Source organism: Temnothorax curvispinosus, unplaced genomic scaffold (assembly GCF_003070985.1).
Source record: "Temnothorax curvispinosus isolate PA1 unplaced genomic scaffold, ASM307098v1 QBEX01015766.1, whole genome shotgun sequence".
In the NCBI taxonomy this organism is placed as follows: domain Eukaryota; kingdom Metazoa; phylum Arthropoda; class Insecta; order Hymenoptera; family Formicidae; genus Temnothorax; species Temnothorax curvispinosus.
In genome coordinates, this window is record NW_020225546.1 from 295,376 (window position 1) to 308,924 (window position 13,549).

The 13,549-nt window shown below is 34.9% G+C and overlaps 2 protein-coding genes across 4 annotated transcripts in view; one reads left to right on the forward strand and one right to left on the reverse strand.

The window, feature by feature from the left end:
• Positions 1-5,667: 5,667 nt before the first annotated feature.
• LOC112466027 (tryptophan 2,3-dioxygenase) lies at positions 5,668-12,502 on the forward strand. Of its 2 annotated transcripts, XM_025033885.1 has the most exons (7): positions 5,668-5,937; positions 6,395-6,564; positions 7,584-7,792; positions 9,193-9,546; positions 9,930-10,179; positions 11,012-11,105; positions 11,756-12,502. In XM_025033885.1, the coding sequence occupies exons 1-7, from the start codon at positions 5,912-5,914 to the stop codon at positions 11,922-11,924; spliced, it is 1,272 nt and encodes a 423-aa protein (XP_024889653.1). In that variant the 5' UTR covers positions 5,668-5,911; the 3' UTR covers positions 11,925-12,502. The 2 variants fall into 2 exon arrangements, with proteins under 2 accessions (XP_024889653.1, XP_024889654.1); XM_025033886.1 differs by lacking the exon at positions 11,756-12,502 and having other exon boundaries at positions 9,930-10,177; positions 11,012-11,099.
• A 5-nt stretch (positions 12,503-12,507) lies between these two features.
• Positions 12,508-13,549, reverse strand: part of LOC112466028 (cathepsin O-like) — a 3,417-nt gene continuing 2,375 nt past the window's right edge. Inside the window, exons 4-7 of one of the 2 annotated variants that reach the window (XM_025033889.1) lie at positions 13,371-13,516; positions 13,243-13,293; positions 12,701-12,969; positions 12,508-12,598 (exon numbers count right to left, since the gene is read on the reverse strand). In XM_025033889.1, coding sequence (XP_024889657.1) covers positions 12,561-12,598; positions 12,701-12,969; positions 13,243-13,293; positions 13,371-13,516 — 504 coding nt within the window. In that variant the 3' untranslated portion in view covers positions 12,508-12,560. Of the gene's footprint in view, positions 12,970-13,242; positions 13,294-13,370; positions 13,517-13,549 lie in introns of both variants that reach the window. The other variant, XM_025033887.1, reaches the window with a different exon arrangement.

Consider the following 13,549-nt stretch of genomic DNA (forward strand, 5'->3'; position numbering starts at 1 on the left):
GAAATTGAGAAATTGAAAATGATAAGATTTCTCTCGATCACTCGCATTCGCGAAGATCACGTATTCACGTGCGCGCGTACGTGCGCGTGTTACATAATAACCAATAATTGTTTACGTGTAAATTGGCGTAACGTTAATTATGGCACCATTAGGCAGCACGGCAAACATAATTTACTAGATGATCAAGGTACCATTTATCGTGTCGCAATAGCGGCCGCGAGAGGGATGTAACGTTTGCGGTGCAACTCGAAAACGCACTGCATGTAAATAAATGATAATTTTATAAATCGTTGACGAGTCGATGATAATCTGGCTATCAGAAGAGAATGGGACGTGTCAAAGAAATTTCAAATTTCACGAGAGACCCACGTTTGTGAAACTCTTTTATTTTCATAAGAATATGTAATTTTGTAAATTTTTTATATTAACTTACATAGAGCCGCTTTACAGTAAAATATCTGCTTCTGAATTAATTTATTCGCATTATAATATTCGACATAATTCTCATTATAATATGAATTCATTATTAAAATAATTATGTAGCAAACGGAAATTGAAACCGTCATGAAAAAGACATTATTTACATATCAGTAATTAAAAATAGATTTTGCTTTTATGTAATAAAGTAATAACAAATAATAACAAATTGATTGCTGTAAATACCGATATGATGTTGTCTTATACAACCTTATATTATATTACAGCTGTTATTGAATATCTGGATATTATTAAATTAATTAGCTTCCTACTTCTCTGCATAATTTACAAAATAGAAAAAAAAGAAGCATAGATAAACTCGATATTTGTCTTGATATAATAACACTATATGTTTTTACGTATATAATGTGTTATTATCGAGTACCGGCATTCGATAATGATATTACGCCTATAAAGCTGCAGAAGTTCTTCTTACATTCCATCCTTGTATAAAAAATAGAAACGGAAAACCTACGGGAGGTGTTTCACGGAGATGCACCTCGACAATTGTTATATACGGACAATAGTCATTTATTTGCTCGAAATATTACGCGGCACCACCCCAGATCTTTCCATAAGCGTTCGCACGCACGCGGTCACCGAGGAGTTACCCAGGATAAGACGAATAGTCGCGGTGAATGGTATCTCATTAGCCGACTTCTCACGTGCTTCCGCGATGGCGTCAGATGTTGCACCGATCGCGGATCGGTCGCAGCCCGCGTGTGTTGCGATGTGTCTGCTTGATGATATCAAGTTGATATATTACGGCGCGAGTATTATTCCTTCGCGAGCGACCGATTTTATTAAATTTCCCGACAATCTGTCAAGCGAGCCACGCCGGGTTCGCCCGCCTCGACACAATCTCTGCGATATCCCGTCCTCGGGAGACTGCAGCCACTTCGCTCGGATGAGGGCGCGAGAAGTTACGACGAGGAAGAAGAGACACCCAAGGAGAACGGATACCCAATAAATATTCCAGGACGCGCATTAGATATCCGAATGTCTTGCGATATTCAGATTTATGGATATTTGTTATTGCTGCCGTACTTCAAGTTCCCCAAGTCCCGTAACGGGGAGTTTCCTGCCGAAGCTAAACCGGGCACCGGAACGGGAGTTTTGTCGTGAGACAGATCAATAGGGCTGGGATACGCGATAGCGGGCATCGATTGTTCGCGCTTGGCCGATTACGTAGCGCAATTGGGAACGGAAATACGATCGCGCGCGACAAAATTCGCTCGAAATAAATACACGGCACGCGACCGGGAAACGCGACGGTCGTATATTGAGCGCCGCGGCTTGAACGATAGGTAACTCCCCCGATCCGTTGTGAAATGTTTTTTCCGGCCGCAATTTAGCGGACACTCCACGTTGGCAATTAGATACTTCCAAGATGACTAACGTCGGAGGCATTGCATAAATCCGTAATCCGCGACTCCGGCGCGGCATTTCGTCCTTCCGTTCCCCACAGAACGGCATCCCTAAGTCGCGTTACACGCGCGATCTGTCCCACTCTCTCCTTCTCGAAATAGTCTTCTATTCGCTCGGAGGATGATGGAACACTGGAAAGAACGGAGCTATGAGCGATTCATACAATGAACGATCGTGAAAAGTGGGTTATCGTAATCGTGAGAAAAAAAGGAGAGACGAAATAGGAGAGAAGTATGCGAAATCGAGCGACTTCTTTTTCCCTCGACTCTTAGCTTAATTCTTAAAACGGAGTGTATGCGATTCAATGAACTGGCTCGACCTTTCAAACACTAACGAAACTGCGAGCAAATAATCAGGCGGCGCATTATCTTCATTTTATGTCGTTGCACCCGATTGCGAGAGAACGAGCTGCTCTCTTTCCACGGAAATTCCGTAGATTGCGCGAGTATAGCCGCTTGGAAAAAGAATTGACTGAATATACTTGGTGGACGTACTAACGCTGCAGAATACATCTCGCTATCTCAAGCCTGGAATCGTAATTAAACCTCTAGCACGCTCGCTTCCGTCTCGATATCTTCTTCTTCGCACACACTGTACAAGCTTAGTTTTTGCATCAGCTATCAAAAGCCAATCTTACATTACTTTACCATCTCTCTTACTTAATTATATAATCGAGAAGTTATATCGCTTCTTAAGTACCGTCTACACTTGTCGCACGAATATTTGCATTCATTTTTGCGCAGCTGTTGTTTAAAGTGTGTCATTGTTTTTTTGTGCCCGTTAGGAAATTGTTACACGCGACGAACAGATCTCCGCCGTCTTCTTCTTGAGAGAAAACGTAATAACGAGCGCTAAACAGAAAAACCGGGATAAAATACGAGGTATTACATTGTGTTAATTACGGCCGAGATCAACTACCGGATACTGCGAACGCAAAAAAGTCAATAAAAATGGAAAAATTTAAATAAATGAATAAAATGCATAGAAATGATGTAGCGTGAAATCGATTATTTGATAATTACGATATTGTTCTGGATACTGCCCTGGATGGGCAGTATCCAATCTGAAACTGGAATAATTAAATTTATCGTGGTAATTAAGTTGCACGTATCTCTCTGCTCGGATATCCGCGCGTGTCGGCTCGCTCACAATCTTGCGCTTTGCGCGATACAGAATGTAATCTAACGACCCGCGATCATTAAACGAAATATCAGAAATTAGCGGTAAACGCGTCCGATGAACATATCCTTCGTGCACACTCCTGGTAATTATATCAAAACACTTCTCGATGGTACACAATTACGTAAACGAGCGTCGTACGTCATTGAAGATATTATCGAACAGAGCTTCCGGCCCCGGAATAAGTGATACGCAGTGACATGTAGAATCATTGAAGATCTCCAAGTAATTTGCAACCGCCGTACCTAAGGAGACACCGTCTGCAAAACAAGATGGTAGATCGGGGAGATACTTAAATATAAATGCAACTATCGGCGCACGACTGCAATGCGACATGTTGATCGGATTGTTGAAATCTTGCAATAAATCTTGAAATAAATATACAGTTACATCTTTCTAGCATAAAACTTATTCGCAAAGTATATATCTTTTTCCAAAGAATGCTATTCACCGTTAAAAATATTTTCTTCAATGTGTGCATTTTATCTGCATGTATTACATTTCGTTCTTTTTTCTGTCAAATCTTCCGCGATTCAAGTACATTTGAATACAGAAATTTCACGCAAAATTGTTAAATATATAGATTTTTAAAAATTATTTGCTTTATTCGAGATTAGTCTATCGTATATGTTTGGAATAGAAAATTAGATAGCTACCTTTCTTAGAATTTCGTAATGTAGAGCATCTTCACTTACGTGTACTATATGTCAGCCCGATAGATCACGTGGTCGAAAAATAGATGAAAAGGAGCAATGTTCTGAGAGAAGCAAAGAAAATGATAATCAGTGATGCGGAGTTATCAATACTTCCGGGAAACTGCGTGTCCGGTCAACGATTAAATGTCACGAACGGATTTTATTGCTATCCAGGATCGTCGCGGCCATTATAATTATTATATAACTATATTATAATTTATATAATTATATAATTATATTATAATTATATTATATATTAATAAACTTTATTTATCTCGGCATTGTTTGTTATTATTCGGCTGCAATTCTATAACGTAATTTTCCATTACGTGATTGCAAGCATAATTCTTAAAGTAATTTTTATCGGATAATCTAAAAATTATTAGAGAGAGAGAGAGAGAGAGAGAGAGAGAGATTTTAGCCTGTATATTTCAACGACTGTTAGTTGTATTTTATATTTATTATTTATAATAATTATTATAAATAAAAAATAAATGCAAAGTTGCGTTATTGCGTTTAATTTAATTAAAAATGAAAATACCGAGAGAATTTCTTCATATATCTTATATCTTTTTCTTCTTACGTTTGGAATATTTCCATTTCTAATAATCTTACTGCTCTAAACCAATAAAGCGTACACGACGCGACATCTGCCATTTGAGAGAAGAGTCAGGATAGACAAAAAGAAATTCGCGGTAGACAGTATTGCAGAATTTTGTAATAAATCGTTCAATGGATAACAGTTTGACGTTATTACTGACAGCGATAGACTTACCTGTGATAAATTACTGCTTAAATTAAGAATCGATTCGCGCGCGTTTGATTGTTCACTTTTAAAACAATCTTTTGTTCGCAAGTCGATAATATTTAATTGAATTTTTGTAATAACATTCTGAACAAAATATGCTATATTATTAAAATTAAGATTTTAGCATAAAAATTTTGAAAATAAAAATTTGAAACTACATAATGACTGTTAAAAAGAATATCGAAAATTGTCTTGTTATATTTTTATTTTGATATTTGTAAATAATGTTTAAAACTTTCCAGTCTGATATTTTTTTCTACATAATCTATAATTTTATGTATATAAAATATGTATAATGATAATTTTATGTATATACATTATATGTACATGCAATTATCTATGTATACATATATATAGATATATGAATGAGTAAAAGGATATTTAAAACCTTTTGTATTATGTTTAAAAATATGTCTTCTGGCATTTTTCGCACACGATAATGTACATTTTATGTATGTATATACACAACGTATATACGTATATGTATAATGTATATATATAATTATCTAAAAAGTTACTAGTTCTGTATTTAAACTATACGTTTTAATTGGTGTACTTTTTATTTGCCATTAAAAATGCTATCCGTTATATATTATTCACTATATATTCAGAATTATTAACTATAATAACTATATAATACATTAAACTGTTCATACATATCCATAAAAAATTTCCAAAAAATATGTAATTTAATCAAATGTAATAATTAATAACAATAATTTACATTAATGTAACTTGTGGAGAAACGTGCGAAGTAATTCTCGTTTATTTAATAATATTCATATACTTAAACTGTATAATAATGAAATTTATGTAATAAACGTCTTTTCGTTATTATTTGCAGGGCCGCGCTTGTTAAAAATGGGAATGTCTTCCGTATATATAAAGATAATTAAAGGTGTCTTTAACTCCAATAATCCGTTTTGAAGAACTAAATATTAACTTAACGTTCAACAATTTGTCTATTACAAAATAATTATCATTATCGCAAGAGCGTTCCGCTCTGAAGTTCTTTCAATAACAATACTGTCATTACAGAGATAAATTCTAAAGGTCGAATCGAGCGTTAGTCGAGCGGCATCCACCTCTTCGACAACGTGTGTTGCGTGTGGTCTCTCGTACATGCAAATGCGGTTCTCGACAATTTTAAGAAATCTCAATCGGATATTCCAATTAAATTGTAACCTGTTACCTACATTAAAAGAGAATTCGAGAAATTACTCCATTCACTAAAACGAAGAGAAGAAATATCGATTTCGTGTGAAATCTCAAAGTGTTACTTTATCTACTTTCTTATATCAACGTGAGGAAACACATTTGAGGAATGTCTTGCCCAGTGAGCGGTATTGAGTAAGTAATTTTTCACGTTTTTAATTTTTAATACTCTTAGATACATAAAGGCAAAGACACATCTCCATTATTATTTATCACAGAAAATTACAGATTACGATAGCGAATATTTTAGTGTGTGAAAAAAGCACGGTTATACTTTGAACTTTTCTGTAATTCCTTAACTTTATTTTGCCTTTCGATGTAAAAAAAAAAAACGCGATTAAAATAAAAGCTCTATTTCAGAACAAACATCAAATAAATTCAAATCCAGTATTTTCACATAATATTGAAAAGTCTATATTTTTAAACTAATTATGATAAAGTTATGACGAAAGCGCGCGTTTTATGACACATTCGTCAAAACAGATTACATTAAGCAGCTTATCATCATTCGACTTTATCACGTTGTAACCGGTCATGTGTCTCTTTCATTTGAAATGTCATCACGTAAAAATCAATGGCGTATCTGTTGAAGAGAGGATAATCGAAACGATCAGGCACAGCGAGACGAGTTCAGGCAAGGACCGGCGTTGAACTATAGCGAATATCTGTGTTTAGACAAGGTCTTATCTGCGCAAAGGCTTCTTAGCGCCGAACACGGCAATGCAGTTCACGACGAGCATCTTTTTATTGTCACTCATCAAGGTATCTTACTAATAATTAACGTTAATTCTATACATAGTCTGGCAATTGAATTTTTTTCTATGCCACAACAAAAGCACTGAAAAAAGCAGCAAAATATCTTTATTTATTTCTTCATTACGTTCTATATGAATTTTGTTTCAATAGCGCGAAAGCTCAGTGATTTAATAAATGGTCTCTTTCCAATATTTTAAATAATGTTTTAAAGAAAAAGAAAATAGAAAATGTCAGTTTGTTCCTTAAAGTAAATGGAAAACATAAAAATATAAGAAAGTTATAAAAATAAAGTATATAATCTTAAAATTGTTTTGCAACTTTTTAAATAATAATTTGATTAATAGCATACAGCGACTCATGAAACTGATCAAATATATTACAATAATTCTATAAATGTATTACACAATTAATCTACGATTAACTGATTTAAAAAAGACAACTGCTGAAATTTCTCAATATTGACATACAAACAAATATCTATGATGTTACACGACAAATACCTTTGTTGACGAATTTTTAAAAGAAATTCCTAACAATGTCGAAACTGTTGGGACGACGAGAAAAGCGAGCTTCCTATAAACACGCAATTCGTAAATAGAATTATGAGGTCAATAACTAGAACTATATAGATTTGAAACAATTACAAACATGAGTCGACGATTTAGGCAAGAAACGATATCCGGAGAGAGAAAGAATCATAAACGAAAGGATCTCGAGTTTTCGAAAAAGTCAGAAGCACAGCGAGAGACAAATTTGGTCGCGATGGCCCAAGAATTACTGTACAGCAAAATAAATTCGGACTTTTCTTTAACACTCACCTTTTTGCATTAAATTATTTTCATTTTTCTTGAGTGTGATTATCGAAATATATACATATTTCTTACAAATGGTACAATTTAATCAGTTTCGTGAGTCATCGTACATATTCATTATAGCTTTATATTTTGACAATTATTTTATTAATTATGAGTTAGGTATTTATTGCAACTTTTATATTATTCTAATTTGCATCGCAATTGTTGCAGCGTACGAGCTTTGGTTCAAGCAAATTATTTTCGAGCTCGACTCCGTTAGGGCACTCTTCAGCTCCGAATCCAACAATTGCAATGCATCCAACGGGTCTTCTAACGATCATTCGGCCGCCACCCGGGGCAATGGAATTTCTCACGTTTTGAACGAGTCGAAAACCCTGGATATTCTCAAACGATTGAATCGCATTGTGCTTATTCTGAAGGTACGTTCGACGTATCTATACGTAAAGGCGATTCTCTCAAGAAAGATTCTTATATATACGAAATGCGGTTTTATGTAATGTCGTCTAATAATAGAATATAATTATAAAGCGACACGCTGTAAATGTCAGGACAGAAATCCGCTTATTTAACAATAATGGCGATGGTGATGCAAGGTGAACGGCCCTTAATTACAAGCCGATTAGTTCGCCACAGTCTGCGTGTCCCTTTAATCAAATTTTTCTGTCTCGCCAAACAAAGCTGTTTACTACCGCGACACTTTCTTTTACATCCTCTTACATGTGTCGAAAACATCGAACGTAACACCCAGCGCTACAGCTGTATTAATATATGCTTCGATATCTTTGTGTAACTTGCTTCTTTACGATAAACTAGATCGAACATTTCGTAACGATCGGCGTATCAAGTGCGTGACGCGCGCGACGATTTTTCTTTCCCGATTTAGGCACGATGTGATAAATAAGACAGACTGTGGGAACCACACAGGAATCCTGCGGGGGCTCAGTAAGATAATATTTCTAGACGATATGCGATACCGGGCGCTTGTGCGTGCATTAAAGGGAGAACGGAGAAGAGTTACGTTAGGTAACAAACCCGTTACTCTATTTCAATACCGCAGAAGGTGCGGTCGGTACCTTTCTTTATTTTGATTCGATAAAACGTCTCCGTCTCTCCGTGATACTGTATTCTCGATACGCACGAGCACGTAATATCGAGTGTCTCGAAATAGAATTACAAGCGAGTAACACGCGCGAGCAACTTGTCTTCAATAATTGAATTTGTCTTTGGTATACAATACCGCTCGGAAGATATGTAAAATGTGACATCTAATCTATGCAATATACACGAATGAATTAAAATTCACAAATTGCGAGATAATGTCAAATTTTTGTCAAGAAAAATCATTCTTACGTCCTCTAAAAAGTATAGTTAAAGCTATACTTGTTTCCAGATACACCTTGCAACGCATTGTAATAACGTATTATGTCGTTCACGCACCCTTTGCTTGCACCGGCACCCATAGAAATGCGAATGTAGCCACGCTGACAATCGATGAGGACATTTCAAGATGTTCTTTCATAGTTACGAGATTTGTAATCACGCATTTTACGACGCAAATTTATCTTTTGTTTTTTCTTATTAAAATGAAAATTATTAATTTAATTATTTTATTTAATTTAAATTGTCAATTCTCATTTAATTTAATGATTACAATCGAGCTAACATGATAAAAAGCATAATATGAAAACAACAGTATTGTGTACATTTAACAATGTAATTTATCTTTGCACAATTTAGTCGTGTCAGTTCCTTTTTTTTTTGTTTAAACAAACTGACAAAATGCCGAAAATTATTTACAAATGTATATCACGATCTTCAGTTATTGGTGGACCAAGTGACGATTCTGGAAACAATGATACCATTGGATTTCATGGCGTTTAGAGACCTATTGTGTCCGGCCTCGGGTTTCCAATCGCTGCAATTCCGTCTACTGGAGAACAAACTGGGCGTGAAACGAGAACTCAGGATCAAATCTAATTACCTAAAGATCTTCGGGAGAGATCCTAAAGCTATCGAGGCGATCAAGCGATCTGAGGAGGAGCCCAGTCTCAGTACTCTGGTTCAGAGCTGGTTGAGCAGAACACCAGGGCTAGAGACACACGACTTCGATTTCTGGGGAAAGTACAAGCGATCGGTGGAGAAGATGTTGGCCGAGCAAAAACAAGCTGTAAATGTAAGTATGCCCGAGGCCACTAATCTTAACTCATAATATTGTAAAGATAACTAAGTTATATTCGTATCTCTTCAACAATTTCAGCGATGAGCTCTCTCTCTCTCTTTCTCTTTCTCTCTAGAAAAATGTGAAATAATGACAACACAATTAAAAAATAAGAACTTTGCTTTCTAAATATATATATATTATAATAAACATTCACTAGGAAAAATTTAAAGCTCGATTATGAAGATAATTAACATTAAAGATCAAGTTTGCAAAGTTTAAAGTTACAAAAAACAGAAGCGTAAAGAAATCCGTTTAAATATACGCAACATTATTTTCTTCGTTTATTTTTGAATTTCGAAACAATTTGCTATTCAAACAATTTATCAAATTTTCAGACAATATCAGAAGAATGCGTCAAAAATTATCATTTGACCAATGTACACTCGCGGAAAGCACTTTTCGACAGCATCTTCAAAGAGTCGCTTCATAATGGTCTCGTGTCACGGGGGGAACGCAGATTTTCACACACTGCTCTTCAGGGAGCAATAATGATCACCCTGTATCGAGATGAAGCACGATTCAGCCAGCCGCATCAAATCCTCACGGCGTTAATGGACATCGACTCTCTAATCACAAAATGGAGGTGTAAGAAAAATCATTTATCTTGTTATTTATACGTTTACATTTTACTAAAATTTAGCAATTTTTTTTCAATTTTCTTACAATATTCACGAGAACAAATACGATATTTTTAAAATTTTCTTATAACGTGTGCATTTACATAAATGCACATAATTATTATTATATATCAATTATATTATATACGTACATATTATACATGAGGAAGTACCCAAAAGTTTCTGAAATTATTTTTTAAAAAATATCTTAAGTGTACTTTACAGGTCTGAAACTTTAATCCCCTCTCCATGTGACAACAATTTTTTTTTCTACGAATAAAATAGCAACTTAAAGGAAGCCGTTTTGCTGACATTAACAAGATTCAACAAGAATCGCTGGCAGCCCTTAACCGCGCGTGTTCCGGAAGAAGAATTTAGACATTGTTTCCTGAAGTGAGAGAGGCGCTGGGATTGTTGCATTAAGTCACATGGAAAGTATTTCGAAGGGGTTTGATGTTTCAGGCCTGTAAGTACACTTTAAATATTAAAAAAAAATTATTTCGAAAACTTTTGGGAACTCCCTCGTACGTACATAATTACTACTTATCAGTCTTAAATTATTTATAATTGCTGCCTATAAAATGCGCGTATGCGTCCAACATAATCTTATATAGCTGTTTACATAATCGTTAGAATGTTTCTCTTATTTTTCACTGATAGCTATCTATACATAATTATTATTATCAGTTTAATTTAATTTAGAGTTAATTTATTTATAATTACTATATGAAAAGCGCGTGTGCATCATATTGTAATCTGATTTGTTTATACAACCATTAGAATGTTCTTTTACTTTTCAGATAACCATGTTATCATGGTACAAAGAATGATCGGATCTCAACAATTAGGCACTGGTGGCTCCTCCGGCTATCAATATTTGAAGTCCACATTAAGGTACTTATCTGCTTCAATTAATGGCAAAAATTAATTAAAATTATTAACACAAAATTATCTATTTTATTATTAATTAAGGCTTCTGGGCTCTTTCCCGATATCTCATGAGATGTGACGTCAGAAACAAGAAATGTTGAGAATTCTTGCGTAGTATTTCCAAATAAAAAGATATTTGCTTAAAATAACACTACAGATCACTTCAGCACACTTCGAAAACACTCCGAGTTGAAGTTAAGTCTATACGCCTTTTCTTTGACAGTTAATAAACAGCCGTAAAACGAACGACCCAGGAGCCTTAATTGAAATTATTAATTAATACGAAGTAATTTATTTACTGAAAATATATGTCAGTGACAGCGGAAATAATATCACGAATAACATTTCTTATTTATCGCGAGCACAAGCATCATTAGCACAAATTATCATTGTAATGTCATAAGTCATTAAGATAACATATCGTTTTTTTGTCGATAATTTTAACTGAAGTCATCATTTAAATTTTAAATAACTGTTGTCATTTATTATCATTCAATACGTTACGTCAGAAATCCATCGCGTTTCATAAAACGGCAAATACTTTATCGATAAGTTTTTGCAAATGCAAATGTTTTTAATAAAAAATTTCGCTTGTTTTATGTCTTGGCGAATAGCGATAGATACAAAGTTTTTCTGGACTTGTTCAACCTATCGACCTTCCTGATACCACGTCATATGATCCCGCCGTTGACGAAGCAAATGAAAAAGAAGTTATCAATCGCCTTGTACGACTGCAACTCGGACGATCAAGATGAATTGGCGGACTCTCTAGAAAGCTCGTAAATTAGCGCATCACACAGCAAAGTTCATAAAACTCTAATAAGTTTTACTTCTTTAATATAGTCAGTGTGTATTATACATTCACTCTGATATAATTAGATATTAATTAGATATTACAGTTAGACGAGTGCTCTTTTTAAGATTTTTTTAGCGTTGGAACTAGATATTTCTAAAAACAGCACGCATAATTCTCATTAATTTACGATAGCGTTAAGATTAGAAACTAAAATTTCAAATGTTTGAAAATTATTTTATTTATTAATTATTAAAATTAATAAAATTACTAATTACTAATTAGTAAATATAGATTAGACAAAATAATCCAAAGAAAAGTTAAGGTCTCGTTTGTTTATAGTGTCGATCATAATATAAAAAGCTCACATAGCTGTGTATAACTTTTAACAATTGCAGATATCACTGTTTCACTTTCTGAAAGATCTTTTTTTCTTGGATCGTCTTTTATTAAGGTGATCGTATTTTGGTAGACTTTTGACATAACATATGGTATGGAAAACATATAATATTAACACTGTACTTAATAAAATGTTTCATTAGGTAAAACACAATTTTTTCTAACATAATACTTCTTGATTTATTTCGTCAGAAATTGGAAACGCTACGATTTAAAATTCTGATTAGTTAGCCAACTTCGAGCGACGAGACCTGATTGGCTATACCTGCAAACAAACGACAAGATATTCGTTTATCCGTTAAAGAGAAATAAAGCACTCAATACAATTAACGCGAAATATTGCACGCTGCTTGTTCATTGATCTTACCGCATAAATTTTTGCCGACCGCAATGTAAATGTAACCTTTGTCGCCAAAGGACGGTCCCCACGAATTTTTAATGATATAATGCGGTATACTCGCTGCCGTGTCGTATCCCACTATCTGCACCGCATGATTCAAGCTGTTGAACGAACCATCACACTGGCACTGTATTACGCCGCCTAAATAATGCTGCCAAGATATGGCGTTCACAGCAGCCGCCATGGGTCCATGAGTAACGAGCTGCGTCAAAAGTTCAGTCTCTGCGTCTACAAAGCTGAAACAAACTCGATTATTCGCGAATACCGGGGCATTGGACACAGTGCGGTGTCCAGCCTGCAGGCTTTCATCCTTTGTTAACGCCGACATAATCAACAACTTGGCAAGTGACGTGCATTATATAGCAAAAGAAAGAAATGCGTGTGTACAATATTTATTTTGCGTGTAAGAAAAAAATGGAGCATTTTAAATAATAACGAGCACTATATATAAGTAATAATGAAAAAATAATGTATTATAAATAATAATGCATAAGCAAAAAAATGAATACCTGTCGCATGTGAAGTCCGTTACTATAACTCCCGATGTCTTCGCGGCTATTCTGAAAGATCAAGTCCTATGATATTTTTGTGCTTCGATAAAAAAAAAATACATCTTCGAAATTTGTATGCAACGTACTTAGGCAATCTACACGTATCGGCTCGCAATGTGAGAGGGTAATCAGTCTCAGATGTAATTCTTGTTTTCGACGTCGACAGCCACGAGAGTAAACTGCATATGTCACCACCCTGGCATCCGTTACCGCCTGGCATGCAGTCAATCATCTGCATAATGTCGGAGGATTAACCATATCGGCT

Bases quoted from the DNA above. Each gene is read 5' to 3' on its own strand.
- LOC112466027 (XM_025033885.1), top strand. From the start codon at position 5,912: ATGTCTTGCCCAGTGAGCGGTATTGA. The intron at 6,565-7,583 runs GTATCTTACTAA...CAATTGTTGCAG, and splicing joins TTTTATTGTCACTCATCAAG to CGTACGAGCTTTGGTTCAAG. The intron at 10,180-11,011 runs GTAAGAAAAATC...TTTACTTTTCAG, and splicing joins TCTAATCACAAAATGGAGGT to ATAACCATGTTATCATGGTA.